Here is a 20,897-nt window from a genome sequence, read left to right as displayed (position 1 = left end):
TTTTCCTCACTAACTTGTGTTTTGGACTCGAGCCCAGCAGCGTCTGTGCCAGGGACGGCGCCGAGGCCGAGGCGGAGCGGCTGCTGACTCACGCTCTGACCTTTGGCAACTCCTCTCACCTCCGCAGCCTCCGCCGGGCGGAACGCGAGCGGGGCCGTTTCGCAACAACGTTGGAGCGTTAATGAGGGGTGGTGAATCACGAGAGATGCCAGGCCCCCCCCACCCGGGGATCGGTACGCGCAGGCACCGGCCCGGTCACCGCTTCCACGCTGACGTTGTCAGACAGCGCCCCGCCCGGCCCGGGGGAGCTGCGAGAGCCAGGAGGGCCCTCCCGCCGCCGGACACCGGGGCGGCCTGGGCCCGGGGCGCGGTACACGTGTCCCGGTGACTCTTGTTTACTATCGGCCGAGCGCCGCGCGGGGCATCCTGGGAGCTGTCGTCCTATCGCCGCCAAGCCGGCAGGCGGTGGCGGCGGTGAAGACTACAACTCCCAGAATGCGTCTCCGTGACCTGTCGCGGGCATTGACCAATCGGGGCGCTGCCCACGGGTGATTGATGGGCAGCGCGGCGCAATCCGCTGCACAAAAGAGTCAAAACATGTCCGCCCTCCGGGCGGATTCCTGATAGGCAAGCCAAACAGCCAATAGAAAGCGGCTTCGGGTTGAGCAACGTCGTCTTTGACCACTCGGCGACCGAGCATCGCCAGGGCCGGGCGGGACTCCGCTGTGGGGAGGAGGCGGGGGGGGGGCAGTCGAAGGGAATTTGGTAATGGCGACGGGTTTGGTAAGTGCTTTAAAGTTTGGAGCTGCCGCTTCTAGGGGCCTGCGAGGCGCCGGCGGGGGACGGACAGAGTCCGCTAGGCCGGAGGGGAGCGGCGGCGGCGGCCGCGGGCCGAGCTGAGGAGGCCGTTGGGTTGTGGCTTTTGGCGGCGGCTGAGCCCGGACATTGTTTACTGGGCGCCTTCCCTCAGCGGCCCGGCGGAGCCGCCACCCTCCCGCGGGGCTGGGCTGAAACCGGCGGGGTGCGTGGGGGCGCCGGCGCCCCTTGGGGCCCTTTCAGCTGCGGCGCCGGACCGCGAAAGCCAGCGAAAGAAAGCCGGTGCCCCCCCTTGTTTTCCCCGGGGAGCTGCCTGCCTGCCCCGCTCTGTCAGAGCGAGGGCGCTCTGCCCCGCGGTGGGGAGCAGCGGCTGCTTGGGGAGAGAAGGCGGGGGGAGCTTTGCGCCAGGTGGGGTCGGCATGGCGGGTGGCTGCGCCTGGGGAGAACGGTGGGTGCGGGGTGGGGGGGCGCCCCCCTCGTCTCCCCCCGTCCGGGCCGAGCTGTTACGCAGTTGTGAATGAATGGGGCCTTGCGCGCATGCGCGCTGCCGCCTGAAGTTTATAAACAAGGGCCGCGTCCAGGCGGGATCACATGACGGGGTGGGGGGAAGAGAAGCGGGAGCGCGCTCGCGGGCGCGGCCCCGGCTCAGGCGCGGGCCCGGGGTTCCGCGGCCGTGGTGGAGGCGCTGGTGGGGAACGGGGCTCCCCGGGGGCGCCGGTGAGGCTGTGGCCCTCGCCCGGGGGTCACGCACTGCTGCGGGCTTTGGTTCTGCTCTAAATGTCTTCCTTGTGTAATCGAAGCGGTGGCTGTTGAGTGGCGGGCGGCTGAACGGTGTGGGGTGGTAGCGCCTCCTCCGCGGCCCCTCCTGCGGCGGGGGAGGCAGCGGTGAAGCTGCGGTTCGGCCTGTGCGATGCTAAAGGGCCGTGTCTGCAAAAACATGGTGAATCATGTTCCGTGCCTCGCTCAGGCTGCGGCGTTTTCTGGCTCGGGGCTGCGGAGCAGGATCCCTGGTCAGGGCAGCTCTGCCAGTCGCAGTCCCCGGTGTCGATCCAGTCCTGCCAGTATGTTGTGTTTTGCTTGGGGGAGCTGTTCTCTGTATTAAACTCCAGTGAATTACTGCAGGGGAAGACCTTGCTTGGGACTTGGGAAGTAGGCTGGGGGAAGGAAGGCAAATAACACAAGGAAAACCAGGGGGCAGCACTTCCACTCAGGCATTCCTGCACTGTCCGGCGTGGGTCGGTGTTCTCCGTTTCCTGCAGCACCCCTTCTCAACCACAGTCTTTATTTACTTTTGTCACGATTTTTTTTTCTCCCCGCAAAAATAGTCACGGTTTGATTAATAAACTCTTTGTTGATGTTGCCATTTGTTTTACCATGACAAGTTCATAAATGAAGCCATTTAGCCTCTGAAGAAAATGGCAGTAGTTACAGTCCTATGAAGCATATTTCTAGAAAACATCTGTTGCAACGAGTTTTGAACCCGAAGTTGAATTTGAGGGGGGGAAAAAAAAAAAAAATATTTTCAAGCTAGATAATACCATTCCCTTAACGTTCCAAAACATTGAAAGGCTGAGGACAAGAGAAGCACATGATGTCCAAACCAGAGTTTAATCAAGTAGAACAGAAAAACTGAAAAGTTGGGCTTATTTTTTTGTTTTTCTTTTTAATGCATTGGTTAGAGGATTTTTTGGCTTTTGTACATGAGTGGCTTTGGTTTAGAGAAATTCTTGTGACTTGGAACAACAATTCGTTTCTCAAATAAGTATCTTTCTTGTCAGACTAGCATGTTGTATCTCTACCTTATCTCTGATATTCAGTGTGTTAGGATACCGGGACAGGTACTTCAAAATCTTGGCAACTGGTGGGAAGGAAGGGATAGGTAACATTCTCAAAATAAGTTAAGTCGTTCATTTTGGCAGGAAAATGGGAGAGAAAGAGAGGAAAAAATGGGAAAAAACAAGGCAGAAGGGACGTAGACAAGCCAGAAAAAGAAGGAGTGGCTTTTCAGAGTTGATTGCGTGGAGATAATCATCAAGGTCCTGACCTGTACTACTGAGGTCTGATTTTTCCTATTCAGAAATGACCAGACTTTCTGCTTTTGTGGTGGTACAGGCATAATTTGTATTAAAGATGCTTCTTACAGGTGACATACACATGCCATTGATAGTTTACTTGATTGTATATTCTTATTTCTCTTGCCTTTGCTCTCTGCCTCTTAAAAATCAGAATTACACTGTTGTGGCTATTGTAGTAGTGCCCTTTGAGTAGAATCAAACATCTTGTGTTTGGAATGCAAGTTTATTTGAGTTTTGCATGTATTTGAAAGGTTAGGAGATGAGCAGGTTAGAAATTTTCCAGTAAAAAAAATTTACTTATTAGGTTAGGCCTCTTCTGGTGGGGCCAGTATCTAATTTGAAGGGTTATGTCTGAACTATATTATGTACAGGACAAGCTGCAAAATGAATGAAACAGATTCATAGAATGAGTAAAACCATGGCATGTTGTTAGTGTTGGTTGTATACACACAATACCTTGTAACTATTTTAATAAAGATTTTTTTTTTTGTAATCGTTATCAGATGGCTTTTTATGAATTTCACTAAGGGAACTTTCAGGCTGATGGGCTTACTGTTTCATATGAAAATATTGGACTATTTTTAGCTATTGTTTGTATTTCTCTAATGTGGTGCATGATAACTTAGTGGACGTGTGTGGTAGGCTTTTCAGATTTTCTTTCTTACTCATGTGTTTTTTGCGCCTTTTTGAGGGACTTGCAATTACTTTTTCAATGACACTGCATTAGAGTACGAGGTAATAACGTTACGGTAACTTTATTTCATCATCATCTGAAAAAACTGTAGATAACCAAATTACTGAAGACTGCATAACCTTGTTTTCCAGCTTTTAGAGGCACTGGTTGTGTAGAATAGTCACAGAATTTTCTGACTGCTGAAGATGTTTCAAAGTATTTCTTTTAGTATAAATGTTACAGTACTGGGTTTTGGGGATTGAAACCACAGTGATATCTACTAATAGAAGCTTCCTTTTCTTTCCATTTACAGCACAGGGAAGGATGTTAGCAGTCAAATGTGTTTGAGACCGTAGCTAGAGTTGAGGTAGTGAGGGACGTGAAGGGCAGTGAAAAAGGCTCCTGCGGATTCACCGTTGGTGAAAGAGTGAGCAGAGGGAATGTGGGCCTGATGCTAAATGGTGTAGGAGACCCCATGTCAGTCCAGGCTGAGGACGGCATCTTCTTTGCTTTGTTCTTTATTTGCAAGGCCTTTTTCCAGATTCTTCAGGTCCCTGGGCCTAGCACCATGCATCTGAAGGAGCAGGGTCCTTCTTTGTGTCTGGCAGATGAAGAGCAGGTTGGGGCAGGCCAGGTCCATGAGCAGCCACGTACCATCGGTGAGACCGGGTGCAAGCATCGGGGGAGCTGGTCAGTGTTGTTGTGAGGATGGTCTCCAAAAGGCAGTGGATTTGGTGGTGGGAGGGCTCCCAGTTACTGGAAAAAAGAAAATGTCACACCTGGCTTCAAGGAGGAGGATGTGGGGAAGCTACAGGCTGGTTGGCCTAACCTTGGTCTGCAAGAAGATTGTGGAGTGGATCCTCTGACAGCCATGTCCTGGTTCTTACGAGGCAAGAAGGTGACTGGGAATATCCAGGAGAGATGAACCAAAGTCAGATCTTGTCTGACTTGTCTGCTTGCCTTGTGTGACGGGATGCGTGGCTCAGGGTACCCAGTGAATATTGTTTACCTTGGCTTGAGTGGTGGTCGAGGAGGTGACCCCAGACTCTCGGAGGCAGTGGGCACAGGTGTTGGCAATGGAAATTCAAACCATGTGTAAGGCAAAACTTGTTTACAGCAAGAGTAGTCACTGGAACAGATTCCTGAGAGGTGTCAGGGAACCTCCATCCTTCGAGATACTAGAAACTCAAGTGGCCAGGGCCCCAGGGAGCCTCATTTGACTTTAGAGTTGGCTCTACTTTCTGCAGGAATGGTACCAGATCATCTCTAGAGGTCCCTTTCAAGCTAAATCATGCTGTGATTCTCAACAGACTGTGGAGGACTTGGGATTTTGGTAGCAAAGTAGCTGGTAAAACAGTTTATGTGTATACAAATTTTTAACGCCTGTCTCTTTAAAGTCAGATACTTTGGAACATCCTAACATGGTCTGGGAAGTGAAGACAAATCAAATGCCTAATGCAGTTCAGAAACTCCTTCTGGTAGTGGACAAGAGACCTTCAGGCATGAATGAGTCACTGGATTTGCTGAAGTGTAATGAAAACCTGCCCTCTTCTCCTGGCTATGCATCTGGTGATGAACACATGGAACTTGGTAAATAACATGACTTTTTCAGAAGCAGCCGGATTCTGAAGTTTGTTGTAGTTTTCCTATAGTGGTATTACTGGAAGTCAACTTAGATTACTGATTTTTAGCTTAAGTAGGGGAGCGAATATGATAGTAAATTGTGATATCTGAAGGTCTTATTTTCAGTCACTTTTCCCTTTAACCAAGTTCCAGTTCTGACACACTGGCCTGTTGCCTTAAATGTGTTCGTGAACTCAGAGCTACAAATTTCTGCTCCTAATCCCTGGAGGAGCTTTCTTTGGCACAAGAATAACAAACGGAAAGCTCAGGAGCTCCTCCTAAAGGGAAATTATGCTGCTTTAGATCAGCTGCAAATAGAGATTCTGGGCTAGAAGAACATTTAACTTTGGTTCTTATTTATTGGAGAAAAATAGCATATAGGTTAGAAAGTATTGATATAATCAATAAAATCTTAACACACTTAATTGAAGTCATGGAGTAATTAAGAATAATGATACTTAGTTACATGAGAACATGTAACACAGGCTTTTGTTAACAAGCTGAACTCTTGTAGTTTGTATAACATGTGAAATGTGTAGATTATTGATAGGAATTCAGCCCTACCAGACTGTATACCCAGCTTTCATGACTTCTCAGTTACTTAATTCCATTCACTGCTGGAAACATGGAAAACTTTTAACTTGTACAGCCCCTGCTGTTGATATTTTTTTTAGTGTCACACCTGCTAAGACGTTAATTTAGTTGCCTTTTATTGAATGTTTTAGTATTTTAGTGAAACATGTTGCTACTTTTGCATAATTCTGCAGTACAATTCTGTGTAAATTAGTCAGTCGAGTAAAAACTTCAAAACCAGAACTACATTTTTATCTAGTTACTTAATGTTTTTCTTAAACTGCTTGTATGAATGTGCAATGGACTAGAGACGTGATTATTTCTGTGGCCATTTTGTTCATATTATGAATAGGGTTTGTGAGATGTACATAATTGTGATATGAGAAAATAAAATCAGTTACTTCGTTGTGGTTCTGTTTTGATTTTTATTTGCAAAATTTGTTGTCAACTAGAATTGATCAGTGGGTATAGTTATGGTAATTTGTGCATTTGTTTGTAGATGATCTTCCTGAACTACAGGCTGTGCAGACAGATTCTACCCCACCTGCACTTTTCCAGCTTGGTGCTGATGTTTCACATCAGGAATGTTCAAGGCCTTCATGGAACCAAAATACCTCAAACAGCGATGCGGAAAATGCTTATTCTTGTGAGAATGGAGTGAACTGGTTGACAGAATTAGCAAATATAGCCACAAGTCCTCAGAGTCCTTTGATGCAGTGCTCTTTTTATAACAGGTACTGACATTTATTTCCATGTCAAACTCTAAGATTAATAATATTCTGTCTTCAGAAATATTCCCTTCATTCTTCACACCCTCTGACTTTGAACTGGAAGCCTATTTTTGATCTTTCTATATAGAAACTTTATTTTTCTACAGATGATGGCACAGGACTCATTTCAGAGCCTGTTGCAAAAACTTCTTAATTGCCAGCCATGAATGAGGTAGGGCGGTATAAGGACATTGCTTAACCACAGGAGGCTCAGAAATTATTGGCATTTACCTCGTGTGAAGGAGTAGATAAAAAATGAAGATGAACTTGTTACATTGAATTCTTAATATTTACTAGTGCACTGGCTTTAGATTATTTTTTTAAGAGCTAGTTGGAAATCTATTGTGTATTTTTTTGATGCTGTTTCACATTGGTGATCTGTAAATTTCACAAGGCTGTGAGAAGCAGTGTGGGATCTTAGAAATTTCTGGACTTTACCTTCTGTTGTACAGGTTTGGTCTTAGGTTTGTAATAAGAAAATTAAATACAGTACTGTTAACAGTAGTGCGCTTGGGTTTTAATCATTAGGACAGAGAAGGTGTCTTGATGTACTCTAAGAAATGAGGCATTCACTTCAAGATATTTGTGAAAACTTCAGCATTGTGACAAGGAGATGCTGATGTGGCAGAAGTACTGACATTTGGGTGGTGTATAAAAGCTATGCACAAATTATGGTAAATACTCCCTTTGCCTGAGCTTGCACCCTTTAATCACCCCGTTTGAATATTGTGGTGTGTAGGAAGTTTATTTGGTATTCAGCTTATGCAAACAGCAATAATTATTAAATAAGAGCATTTTAGAGTAATGGCAGCTAAGGCTTGTATTGTCTTAATCTGAGATACTTTAAAGTAAATTTTTCTATTGCAGATCATCTCCTGTTCACATAATAGCTACAAGCAAAAGTTTACATTCCTATGCACGTCCTCCACCAGGATCCTCAAGGAATGATCCTAACTTCTCCAAGAATGATTTGGATGAAACACCAGTCAGACATGAAAGGGTGAGCATGAGTAATGGGTTAAGCTTTTTGAAAAGAGAAGCTAGTTTTAAAAAAACATCTGTTTAGTTATAATACCATTCCTATTTAAGCTAGGTTTTCTGTTACTTTTCTTTTTACCAAACACAGTAGGCTTGTAGTGCTGCATCATCGAGTCCACATTCTTGTGATCACATTCTAAGAAAACTCTACTTGTCTTATAGTTTGCTCTATAGCAAGCTTTAAAAAAATTGTATTAACTTGTGTGCTGTCTCAAAAAGGAAGTATGAAACCATCTCCTTTTACATGCACAAAACCCGTCAGTCCTGTTTCTCCCTTTGCTGTGTAGTGTCTGAAACTTGTGTGATAAAGACATTGCGTTTTTCCCAGTGATTTATCTTGAACTGACTTGCACTTACAGCTTTCCAGTAATTTGACCATACAGTAACGTGTGCTTTGGGTGGTTCTGTGGAAGGCCAAGGAATGACTTGTAAAATGCTTGTGCCTAAGCATAAGGGGATCCAGAGGTGCAAAATTAATCTCAGAGAACAAAACGCGGAAATTTCAGGATGGCACATTTCAAAAAAAGGAGATGAAAATATTCCATTCGCATTTACTGTGTTCCTTGAGTCTTTGTCTTCATGTTACATTCCTATTAGTATTTAAGGCAAAGTGATGACACAGATGCAAGTTAAAGAATGTGTCTAAAGACATACAAGCCCAGCCCTACAATCTTCTGCAGTAAAATATTAACACTATTTTGCTTTTTTCAATAGGTGAGCAGTGAATCAGAATCTGGCATTTTCTGCATGTCATCACTTTCAGATGATGATGATTTAGGATGGTGCCATTCCTGGCCCTCAACTGTCTGGCATTGTTTTCTAAAAGGTAAAGAACATGTATTGTCAAATAAGTATTTGTTTTGTTTGCTTTTTTTTTTTTTTTTTTGTGACACAGGCTTTCCTCTTTTTTTTTTTCCCCTAAAAATGTGTTAGGCTCTCGTTTGTGCTTTCATAAAGGACGCAATAAGGAGTGGCAGGATGTTGAAGATTTTGCAAGATCTGAAAGCTGTGGAAAAGAGGAAAATCTCCCAGCAAGTCCTTATAAGGTAGCTATTATTTGTATTAAATTCATTTCAATACCTGTAGCAAATATTTAGTTTCTTTATTCCTGAGACAGTAACTAAAGGCACAGGGATGACATGTTTATACTAGTCTACACTGCACTATTTAAGTATCTTGCTATAAAGCAATTCAACTGAATTCATTTAGGTGTGTCTTGAATCTTGTATCATTATTAATTTCTAGTGAGAGCACTAAGAATGCTGGTATTTTTTAGTATAAGATGAGGATATAAACCTGCAGTATACACAGGTATATGCTTTCCTGGGGGAAAGGCTCTGAACTGCGTGTTTGTTTACAGGGCTACGGTGCCGATGGTTTGAAGTTGATTTCTCATGAAGAAAGCATTTCCTTTGGTGAGTCAGTGCTGAAGCTGACTTTTGATCCTGGCACAGTAGAAGATGGCTTGCTTACAGTAGAATGCCGACTCGATCATCCTTTTTATGTTAAAAATAAAGGTACGAAATACTACAACTATACTTAGTTGTATATTAAAATATTCTTAGAAAGTGGTTGCAGATTCTATTGGCATCCCATATTGCTCAAGAAATTGATTAGAGTGGTGTTGTAGAATCAATTTACTATATTTTTAAAGAAGTCCAGAATTTTAATAGACAAAACTGTAAAGCTATAAGGCTACAGAAATACTGCATCTCTCATAAGGAAAGATTTGATCAAATATATAAATGGAGCTCAGGAAAGGAGAAAAACTGGGGGGAGAAAGGAAAGTTGCAAATAAGGGAGGCTTTTCTCACTTGCTAAACATGGAACTTCTGGTGATAAAAGTTTCCAGGTTTTGATTACTTTTTTTACTAGGAGATTTTACTTGAGATAAAAATAAACTATTTGCAGTAAGAATTCCCTGAGTGTGTGTTTCTGATTATTCTTCTGGGTGAAAGAAGCGACATCAGAACATTTTTATAAGATGATATCATTTAGAGATACAGGATTGCTCCAGTTAAGAACTAGAGAGATTGTCTGGCCGTTTGTCTAATTTAACTCTTTACCACTTCAGGTTGGTCATCTTTTTATCCAAGCTTGACTGTGGTACAGCATGGCATTCCATGCTGTGAAATGCATCTTGGAGATCTGTGTCTACCTCCTGGACACCCTGATGCCATTAACTTTGATGATTCAGGTGTTTTTGATACATTTAAAAGGTAATTTTTGGATAAAGTGGCCTCAGTGGTTCTTCTATTTAATGAGTAGGCACCTTAAGTCTACAAGAATTTGAAGCATGTAGAGGAAAAAAGAGAATACTTATGGGTAACACAAGATAAATGAGATGGGAAAATCAAGACTGAATGCTAGGAAAGCTATGTAATTATGTGCTCTGCTAACCTGTGAAGTAATACTTTGGAGTGAAATAACATTTCAGCTCCTTTTTCTGATAGTCTAAGACAGATTAGATGAAACAGTGAAAAAATATATTTTATCTGTATAAATTCTTCAGGTAAAGTGGGTTATGTTTGAAAAAACCTAGTAGTTTTCCCACAATAGTATGTCTGCAGGCTATTAACTTGTGCTTTGTATGCAGCTGTGTATCTGAATTATCCGACTAGTTTCTTAGTAATAAAGGCATGTGCTGTGGCTTTAGAATACAGGACTTGCATAACTAGTTCTTACTATTTTTGTATACTCTGCTTTTTGTGATGTTTTTTCTAATATATCAAACTTACCCAACTTCAAAGTTTGATTAACTTTGAGTTTTGCCTTGCTTTGAGCAAGAAGTTCTACCAGATAACCTTGAGAGGTCCTGTCCAACAGAAATTATTCTAAGATTCTAAGGAAATATTATTACTCACGAAGATTTTTCCATACAATTTTGAGATTTCTAGGTTTAGTAGAATTCATCTTCTCCTACGATATTGGACCCTTTTTAGCATTGTTCTTAGTCCTGTTGTTTTTTGTTTTTTACAATTAAAAAAAAAGAATTTAAAATGCTGTTTGCAGTTCAAGCCGTAGGAGGCTTGCATGATGTCAGTCTGGCATAGAGAGTTCAGATTGCTTGTCTTCACTCATTTGCTGTCTTGGGGTTGTTTTTTCTTTCTTATTAACTCCTATTCTGAACTGCCTATGTACAGAGCTGTTAGTCATTATAGTCATATCTCACTGAAAAAATTGGACTTGTACCTCCTTATTCATCCTGCAGCCCAGCTGAATACAGCCTGGATGCTTCCTTGTCTCTCTGGGCAGAAGGGAGTAAGTCACTGAGAAAGGAACGTGCAGCAGCAACTGTTTACAGGACAGAAGAATTAAGAAACACTATTTTGTTGCTGGGTTATGGGAAGGAGATTAGGAATAGGAAGGGTGTTTGTAGAACAGAGAGATCCTTTCTCATTATCTCAAGCTCACCTGCAAGGTTGGTGGCATTATCCTTTTGTTGTTGCTTTTTACTTTTCTGAGGGATTTTGGAGACAACCCTTCAGGCTCTACCCTTGCTCCTGGTTCCGTCCTTTGCAGAAGGGGCTGGACTGCCACTTGCAGTCCTGCCTTTCCAGTAGTTCTACTTTGTGTGCAGAAAAAAGCTCTCCAGAGCCCTTATTTTTGCTGTAAATTATGCAGCTATAGCCACATTGAACAGTGAGTGAGCACAACCTTAGAGGTATATACATTTCATGTTTATTTTGTGGTGGAGTGTTTTGGAGTTATGACCGATTAGCACTTTGACCAGTGTGTTTTCGACATACGGTGTGCTAAAGACAGGATAGCCTGTGGCTCCCAGACTGATCTGCACACACCTGGACACGATAATAAGTAGCCTGTGGAATTAAACTTCTTCTGTAGTTAATTGTAGTTGTTTGTCAACCACAGATTACAACAGTTGCAGTATTTGGAGGTCTACATTGTATGGAAACAGCTTATCTAAGCTGTTGAAATACCTTGAAATATTGAGGAACCTCACATTTTTGTCACTAGAGGGCAGACGTTTGTCAGCTTTGAATCAAATAGTTTGCAACATTATGGATCTTTAAACAATTTTTTAGTATCAGTGAAAGGTTTGGCTGTAAAATAATATGTATTTAACTGCTTAGAGAAGTTATTCAATAATGTATATTATATATTAATATAGTGTCTTCATATTCGTGATTGTTGTATATTTTCAAGTGCTTATTCTTCCCACATCTATAATTCACCAAATAGATTTGATTTATAGTAAGGACAGAAGCAGAAAGAAAGAAACTTATTTCAAAAGAGGATTAAATTTGAAAACAGTGTATATTTAATTGATATACAGCTGGGGAATTGATAATACACAGCAGATCTTGCAGAGTTGCAATCTACCAGCACATTGAAAAAAACTATTAATTAATCTGCCAAAGTTTGGTGTGGCTTTTGGTTTTCTTTTTTTGGGTTGGTGGCTGGTTTGTTTGTTTTTTTTCACAATGACATTGCATCAAGCACAAGTCATTATGTCACACAAAAGAGACCAGAATACTAGAAATTTAGTACAGGTGAAGAGCGAGCAGCTCTCTAGGGATTTCACATTAAAATTCCTTGATTGTTTTACGATATGTCTTTTTCTTGTAGTTACGATTTTACACCAATGGATTCCTCTGCAGTGTATGTGCTCAGCAGCATGGCTCGCCAGCGTCGCGCTTCTCTGTCTTGTGGAGGATCAAACAATCCAGATGCTGAGAGATCAGAATGCAGTAGTAAAAACTGTGCATCTGCTGCATCGTCACATCTTTCCTCCAATTCTTTGTACAGCAAAGCTGGCAAAAGCCACAGCTCAGGGACTGCAAGTACTGTGAGTGCCACTTCTCCAAACAAGTGCAAAAGACCAATGAATGCCTTCATGCTTTTTGCCAAAAAATACAGAGTTGAATATACTCAGATGTATCCAGGAAAAGACAACAGGTAATGGTTTAAAATTCTAGTTTTTTAATTACTGGTGTGCTGGCCAAACATCCATGCCCCACCTTTAAATTTAAGTGGACTAAATTTTGCATTTGACATAAAATGTGTGTATGCTGTTTTAAGAACAAGTTTTGTAAGATACTGACACAAACTTAAGTTATGGGTGGACTTCAAATATATACAGTACTTGGTAAATTTGACACAAGCCATTTTTGGCAAACTTAACTTCCGAGAAAGAATTTGGGTAAAGCAACTGACATATGTATATATGTGCACCCAGAGTCACAAGTACACAACTGTCTTTGTTTACACTGGTGAGAAATGTCTGTGGGATAAAAAGTACCAGGCTCGCTGCTCATGTGTTTTATTGGAAAAAGGGAATTTCTGGTTCTTCTAATTAAGTCTTGACGTATTATTGCAAATTGTTCAGTGTACTTCCTATGATTTAGTCTGTCTGTGTATCATATTGAATAATGAAGTACCGATTGTTAGGGTATCTGAAAGATCTTCAACCAAACAAAACATTGCTAAATTTTGTTTGTCTTAAAGGCATTCAACAATCTGCTGAAATTTGCAGGAGTCATATGACCATGCCTTTGGGGAAGGGTTCTTTGTTGGTTTGTTCTTTTGTTCATATGCACATTCACATCTAAACATTTTTTATATAAAGATGTCCATTACATATGGTTTAAATTATATGCTATGCTAATTGTGCGTATGAAATATAAACCAAAGAATGAACACGCACTGATCTTATAATCATATTATTAATATATGTAACAACATGAAAACTGTTACTGTCGAAATTGCATTGTCACATAAAAATTCTAGTACTAAGTCTGGTAAAAACTAAAGGTGACAGGGATTTGAGAGAGTTTTGGCTATTTTATAATGTTCCAGTAAGGAGGCTGTAACTGGTGTTGAGAAAGAAAATCCTACCATACAGGTAGCTCATCCTTAAATCCCAGCCAGTCTTGTGTGTCCTGGCAATGATGCTCTGCAGTGTTTATAGCAATTCCAGTGAAGCAGATCTGATGCCTTCACATTCATTGCAGCTATCAATGAGAAACGGAACAGAATGTCAGCTGGGAAGGTTTATGGTGATTATATATTTAATTTAAAATGCTGATTTCAAATGGGTGCAGTGAACTGCATCTGCAGCTAGGTGGATTTGAAAACAAATGGAATATTTCAGTGAGAACCTTGAAGGAAGGCGATGGCGAAGTTCCACGTGGGCGGCAGAGCACGCCACTTGCAGTCCCATTTGGGAGGCAGTGCGCTGGGGTGCAGTTCTGTGGCATCCACAAAATACAGCACAGAAGAAGTCATAGAAGTTAGTGATAATTTGGTTTATAGGCGTTCAGCTACTGTTGTTAAAGTGTTGCTGGGACATGTACTAATTTCACCTGTTCAGAGGCAACTCTCTTGCTTAAGTGTAACTATTGTGTCATTTTCAGATTACTGAGTAGATCTTACAGTTGGTTACAGGTAGTACCCGTTTCTGTACATGGAGTTCTTATGTTTGCTGCAGTCATTTTTCTTAATGCATATAAGAAATTATAGAACTTGAGGTATTCAGAGTTAAAAGGTTTCTTCTGAGACAAAGTAGCTCAAGCCATGTCAACAAGATAAGGAGCTGTAAAGGTTAAAAACACAAGTTAACATTCACATGATACTTAAACGTACTGTGGACCCTATGACTGTACTTGAGAAACTGGTGTTAGAGTGGCACTTCTTTTCTAGATATTCTCACTGTAACTGTAGTTGGACTTGATTGTGGGTTCAGAAATACTTGAATAATTGGAGTAGTGTACGTTCTAAAGATAAAGAAAATCACCTGAACTATTAACAGCGTTTGTTCATGCTGAACATAACTGCTGAGTAAACTTGAGGCATTCTCAACTACTGTTTGACAGCTGCTTTTGAATTAGCTGCAGTGTAAGGGATGGCATCCTGCACACCAGTCTGTTCCTAAAACGTTATCCGGTGCCTCTCCAGCATTGTCAGAGGAGGAGGGCGGCACACAGTGCGCTGCCGTGTTCTGACTGGTGAAGGGCACCTGAGGCAGGGATGCACTAGGGTCAGTGTTTTCTTGATTCTGGTCGGGAGAATTAGGTCTGTTATGTCAGGAAATTTCTCTACACATCATTTTTCAGTCTCAGTGGTTTGCTCATTGAACTATTTCCTTGTAACGCAAAGACAAAAGCTCAATTTCTACATTTTTTCAAGCTTTTTGAGACATACAGATCTGTATTCACTTTCAGTGCCTCAGTGCAGTTTTTTCTCTGGAGATACAGAATCTGTATTTTTGCATTTGAAATACAAAGATTTCATAGCGCAGTTTTATTTGGAAATGCAATGGCTTTCTCAGCAAACCTGCTCACTCTGGGTCACTGTGCTCTTTCCTGGGCTATGAGTGACCCGATACAGACTGGTGACCAAAACCAGACAGGTTTCTGGTGCTGTTGATTTGCCTCTGGATACCGCCAAAACATGAAACATCTGCTAGTTAAGCTGGAGTGTGTTTAATTCTGACAACAGAACTAAGATACCGGTTCTTAATTCCGGTAGAAAAGCAGAAATTCCATTGCCATACAGACAGGCTGTGCACTTGGGTTTGATGTTGAAGGGACCTGGCTGCAGCTGGAGGAATTTGCTGCGAGGAGCCACCAGAGCAGGTGACAGCAGGTGCCAACAGGGGTGCAGCACAGCCTGGGCGAGGTCTCGCTGTGACCCAGAGCTTTGCAGCTCCGGGACCCTGAGCGGTGCCGCACAGGCTTGCAGGAGCCAAATCCGTTTCCTTGGTGTGGTGCAGAAGCGCCTTCAGAATTGCTGCATGTGAAATGATGTGGAAATGGTTGATGAGACTCTGCTCTTCTTGGTTCTGTTAGTCTGTCAGTAGCTTTGCGGTCACAAGGAACTTTTTAATATGATAAAGCGAAGTACTTAGTCGTACACACCTTTTTTGTAGAACTTTCATCACTGTAATCTGAAGCCAGAGCATCCCTACTCAGTAGTTTAGTAGTAGTCATTGATAAAAGAGCTGTTGTTCAGAGAATTTCATTCAGCTACAGGATGGAGTTAAAAGCTTTAATGGAATATTGATCCAACATTTGTGGGAGTGCAGTTAAGCAGTATGGCATGATAACATGGGGAAATACTGCCCAGAAGACATGAAGTTCATAAGGAGCAGGAAAAGCGATTGATTCAGCTACTGGCAATAATAATAGGTGTGTTAGAACAAACGGGAACTTTCCGGTACGTTCCACCCACTCATGTTCTCCCCAGTGGGGGTAAAAGGTGGAGAGAGCTACACACATCTATTATATAGACATGGGGTTGCAGTTAATCAGATATTTGTTTGGCTGAGGTCGTATTCAGATCATTGCTCTAATTATTAGAGAACATATTTTCAGCAAATCTGTCATATGATCATCTAGTACAAAAGCAGAGCAAAACAAATGTGAGTTACCATTTGGTGGTGGTTTTTTTAAACATCCCTATTTTGCTGTTTTATGCAAGTTGCTGTGTATTCTAATGAACTCCCTTCGAAATGTTAGAATGTGCATTGACCCATGCTCAGCTAACACAGAACTCTTAGCTGTTTAACTGTTACAAGAAGTATGAGAAGATAATCAGAAACATGATTGTTAAAAAAATTAAGATACAATTGATTTCTTCTGTGTGTATTATGTCTGCTTTTAACTTTTGTCTTCTTGAAAGTGCTGAGATGAAAGAGGAAAAAATAAGAGTATTTCTTAACACCTTATCCTGATCATACTGTAAACATTTCTCTTGCAGAGCCATAAGTGTGATACTTGGTGACAGGTGGAAGAAAATGAAAAATGAGGAAAGACGGATGTACACACTAGAAGCCAAGGCCTTGGCAGAAGAACAGAAACGTTTAAATCCTGACTGTTGGAAACGAAAACGAACAAATTCGGTATGTTTGTGAAGTGATCTTTTTTGTTGTACAACTAAACGTGTTCCTACGGCAGCTGGAGTGGGTTTGTTCAGGGCAAACTCTGCTGTCCGCTGCTGTCTGGTAGCCCAAACCTTCCCATTCCTGCCTTGTGCTGTGGGACAGGTGGCAGGAGACAGACCAGGAGAGGCTCTGTCTCTGAGTATATTGTGAGGGTTCCACGTTCTGTTGGACTGAAAGTGAGTGTGCTTGTGAAATGCACAAATTTCCGTTTGAAGTAACTGAGTTTATAAGGTTGTACCTAAATTACGTCTGCCCATTCCCCTCAAAAACACTCAGAGTTTCACAAAATTGTCTGCTGTGATTCAATCAGTCTCCTTTTTCTTCAGTAAAAGTTCGTTTCCAGTTTTGTATTTTTTACTTGTAGTTTCTGTCAGCATATATGAAGTTATGGAGGGAGCAAATTTTTTTTCCATTAATCACTTTCATTTATTACTCTATTTTATTTATTTTGCAATTAAATAACACTTCTTCTGTAGGGAAATTAATTGCTTTCCACTTCATAGAAAAGTCCATCAATTTAAGAGTCTGCTGTAGTGTATTGGTAGGTGGTTGGATGTATTAGGTAAGATAAGGGCTTTCAAGCTAATACATTATATAAAGAGAACAGCAGAAAAAGGAGAATCTGCCAACTTGCATGTTCAGCTAGAAGAGCAGGTTGGAAGGAGAGAGCACTGAGGTGCCCAGAATGCCAGGGCCTTTCCTCAGCCGCTTTGTGCCTGGGTAGGAGACCAGGTGTGCTGTGGGCTTTGCAAGTTTTAGGTTTTCGTCTTCAAATTACGCTCTGTTCCTTTTGTGTGTAAATGAGGTTAACTTTCTTGAGAATATACGCAAGTGTTGCCTCAAGGCTGAATCAGAAATGCTCCAATGCCAAGTTGCTTCTTGCGGTACGTACTTGGTGCTGAGTTTTCAGTCCCTTGGTGCAGAAGGTTTCACCAGCTCCCAGCTGTGAAGAACAAACTGGTTTTCTGTTCTCTGTATTCTATTGGAACCAACAGTGACAGCTGCTCTTAGATTTCCTTGTGGGGTTAGTTAAAATAATAGGATTTATTCTGGTTTTACACTACTGCAGTCTCAGGCATGGTGTGGTGAGATCATGTTCACTGTGCACCTCTGAGCTTCAGGAACTCACTGCGGGGTGTCTGTGTGTACCTGAGAGGAATAGGGATGGGCTGGCCTTAGTAGAAAGGATGGTTTTCTACCTGCGTTGTAGTAGGATCTTCCTTGTCCTTAGGGTCTTCAGGCCAACATAACAGAATCTGTAGAACCTGTTACCTCTGTGTTACAGCAGGAAATACCTTTTTTTTTTTTTTTTAAAATCACAGAATCACAGAACATTAGGGATTGGAAGGGACCAGACCATCCAGTCCAATCCCCCTGCTGGAGCAGGAACACCCAGATGAGGTTACACAGGAAGGTGTCCAGGCGAGTTTGAATGTCTGCAGAGAAGGAGACTCCACAACCTCCCTGGGCAGCCTGGTCCAGTGCTCTGTCACCCTCACTGAGAAGAAATCTCTTCTCAGTTTTAAGTGGAACCTCTTGTGTTCCAGTTCAAACCCATTACCCCTTGTCCTGCTATTGGTTGTCACTGAGAAGAGCCTGGCTCCATCCTCCTGACACTCACTCTTTATATATTTGTAAACGTTAATAAGGTCACCCCTCAGTGAACTAAGACTTTTTTCACAGCTTGGTCACCTTACCAGGTTGTGATGGTGGACTCCAGGCTGTGACGAAGTCTTCATGGTCTTTTGGTGATGAGGAATTAACATCTTGTGTTACGGCCTTTAGTTTTCTTCTGAATAACTGACCAATGATTACAAGTAGTGGTGGCTTTCAAAACAAGTGTTTGCTGGATTCAAGACAGTATCTCGTGCCCCTTTGCTCAGTAACTGCTTACCTGGTTTTCTCTTCTCTTTTCTCAGGGCTCACAACAGCATTAAGCCAGAATTTTCCTGTCGACTCTGTATTTACAAAATGGCTGTTGCTTGATGGCAAGACGATGCAAGATCAAGGTCTTACTATTTGTTGTGACTTCGTGTGACCATAAAATACTGGCACCATCAAGTCAGAAATGATCTAACATGAGTGCAGATTTGCTTTTTACAATAGAACATTAAGTAAGCTAAAACTATCAACATTTTAAACCAAATTGCCTTATTTTTCTTCCAAACTTCATCTATGTATCAGGTAATATAGGCTTGAAAATGGATATCCTGTGGTGCTAAAGTACTTTAGAAAGAGGCGAAGGAGACCTGTAAAAATGTTTATTTTTAGAAGAAAATGTACAAAAAGGGGAATTTTAAAATAAGTAACAGCTGTTTATATACATTGATTCTTATTGCTGATTAATATGTATTGCACAACCATATTATTGATTACGATTCTGGGGCCTGGGCTTTTCTGAAATGGCAAAATGTATTCTCAGCCTCTTGCTTCCCAGCCTGCCCAGATGCCAACAAGTTACCAGAACGTGGTAGATGGAGAGCGCAGGGTCATGGAGCACGGGAGCTGCCGCTTGGGTTGCCACGTCAAACATTTGTAGCCACAAGTGAGCTGTTTTTTGCACCAGCCGGCACTAGTGAGAGCTGTTATTTCCAGTAGAAACAATGGCCCAAGACAGGATGAAATGAATAAAGTAGCGTTATCTCAAGAAAAATGGTGCTGTTGCTATCATCACCATCATAGTTTTAACTCTGTGTTTTGTCTTTGCCACATATTCTACAATATTTTATTTTGCCATATGACATCTTTATGGTGGGGGCAAACTTTGCACTTATCTATACGTGCAACACTTGCACTTTACTTTTTTTTTTTTCCTCCAACTGTCTAAAATTAGAGCAGCTGCATTAGGATTACAAATTGCTTCTGCTGTGAACTTTTACAATCGTGGCTTTTCATGTACTAAACAGCTGTGTGTTTCTTTTTTTTAAGAATCACAACTGTAAATTTCAGTTTGACACGTCTACATGATGTTGCCCCTAAAATTTTTTGCACACTATATTCTTGTATATTATTTCAAATAAAGTCATTAAAATTTGGTGTTGTGTATTTTGTAAGATGAAGACATGATGAAGTCAGCCCTGTACCGTGTGATGCTTTGCTGAAGAATTTCACATACCAAGTTCAGGATTAGATAGTCAATGCTCTTTATTACAGTTTAAGCAAAAAGAGAGTTGAAATCAATATAAATTATTTCAAAGTGAATAGCAGTGTAATAGAGAATCATTTATGTAAATTTATAAATATTTTTCCTTGTGTTAAAATTAGTGATTTTTAGATGGAAACTGATGATTCTGGAGTTACAAAAGTACAATTTTCTGAATAAGGCTAAAATGTATTCAACCACTTAAAACTCTACTTGTAGGAAAAGAGCATCTTCCTTATTTGAGATATTCAGCAACTATACTGTAATATCTATGTTCTAATTTTAAACCTTTCTAAATTCAAAAGGAATGCTAAAGAATGATTCATTTCTATTAGATGTAGGCTCACAGCACATAGAAATTGTACAATTTCCTTACAATAGTTGTGTATAAGTAAGTTCTATAATGCGAATGTAAAGCAAAAAGGCAGAAGTGGCACCAATGACGGAGGTAAGTGCATTTCATTGTAAAGCACATGGATTTGAGAATAATTTACATGAACCAGAAGTACAAAGACCCATGCCTGTGTTACTGTCCATTCCCTCTTTTGGAAGAGTTGTCCAAACATATTCACTGAAGGGCCGACATGGCTTTCTGCAGCAGCTGAACCATTATGGGATAGACTGGTGCAAACTCCTTTTCCTCTCGTGTTCTTACTGATTGAACATAAGCTTCCAGTGCACCACTGGAAAAGAAAAATAAGAGTGAATAGCATGCAAGTACGGTAAATTCAGCATCTGCAACGGAAATTAACTGATTTTTTTCTTTTCCCCCTACTGCAGAATTTTGCTCCTATGATCTTGTGTGATCTTGCTCTACATAATTGTTCCCTTATCTCTGTCTCCCTCCTTACATGTTTTGAGGAGCGAACAAGTTAACATTTAAATCAGCAGCATGTTGCAGATGGCTTGAAATGACAGCTCTGACGCACAGACCCGGGCACAGTGCTGTACTGGTAACCTTTAGAAACGAAAAGAAGCGACTCCAGCTGCTGCAGACACTATGAGCAGAACTTAGAGAATGAAAACTGGGGCACTGTTGAACAACCAAGGTGCCTTTGGGTGATTCCTGGTTCAGTCTTCTGACCCGCTGCTGCCCCTTGGGGAGCACGGTGCCACCAAAGTGTATTGGTGTTCCTGTGTCTACGCTGTGTTTTTCTTCTATGTTGTCACAGGATGTCACACAGAGAAGTCTTGGGTGATCTACACAAATACAGCCATTTCAAAGGTAAATGGGGCCATTGTGATTACATACCTGTCTGTACTTAATTGAACTTGCTTGATA

General features: G+C 41.7%; 2 protein-coding genes across 2 annotated transcripts in view; one reads left to right on the top strand and one right to left on the bottom strand.

Moving 5' to 3' along the window:
- The first annotated feature begins 717 nt into the window (after positions 1-717).
- On the top strand, positions 718-19,507 carry HBP1 (HMG-box transcription factor 1). Its single transcript, XM_065857633.2, has 11 exons — positions 718-783; positions 4,962-5,154; positions 6,260-6,494; positions 7,398-7,530; positions 8,283-8,394; positions 8,502-8,614; positions 8,929-9,085; positions 9,643-9,787; positions 12,159-12,488; positions 16,290-16,431; positions 18,393-19,507. The coding sequence occupies exons 1-11, from the start codon at positions 769-771 to the stop codon at positions 18,408-18,410; spliced, it is 1,593 nt and encodes a 530-aa protein (XP_065713705.1). The 5' UTR covers positions 718-768; the 3' UTR covers positions 18,411-19,507.
- COG5 (component of oligomeric golgi complex 5) overlaps positions 18,720-20,897 on the bottom strand; it is a 186,828-nt gene continuing 184,650 nt past the window's right edge. The window contains exon 22 of the mRNA XM_065857617.2: positions 18,720-20,298. Within this exon, the coding sequence (XP_065713689.1) occupies positions 20,184-20,298 (115 nt within the window). The 3' untranslated portion in view covers positions 18,720-20,183. The remainder of the gene's footprint in view (positions 20,299-20,897) is intronic.

Source organism: Patagioenas fasciata, chromosome 1, assembly GCF_037038585.1.
Source record: "Patagioenas fasciata isolate bPatFas1 chromosome 1, bPatFas1.hap1, whole genome shotgun sequence".
Lineage (NCBI taxonomy): Eukaryota > Metazoa > Chordata > Aves > Columbiformes > Columbidae > Patagioenas > Patagioenas fasciata.
The sequence above is the reverse complement of the archived record's forward strand: the minus strand, read 5'-3'. Positions and strand labels throughout refer to the sequence as shown.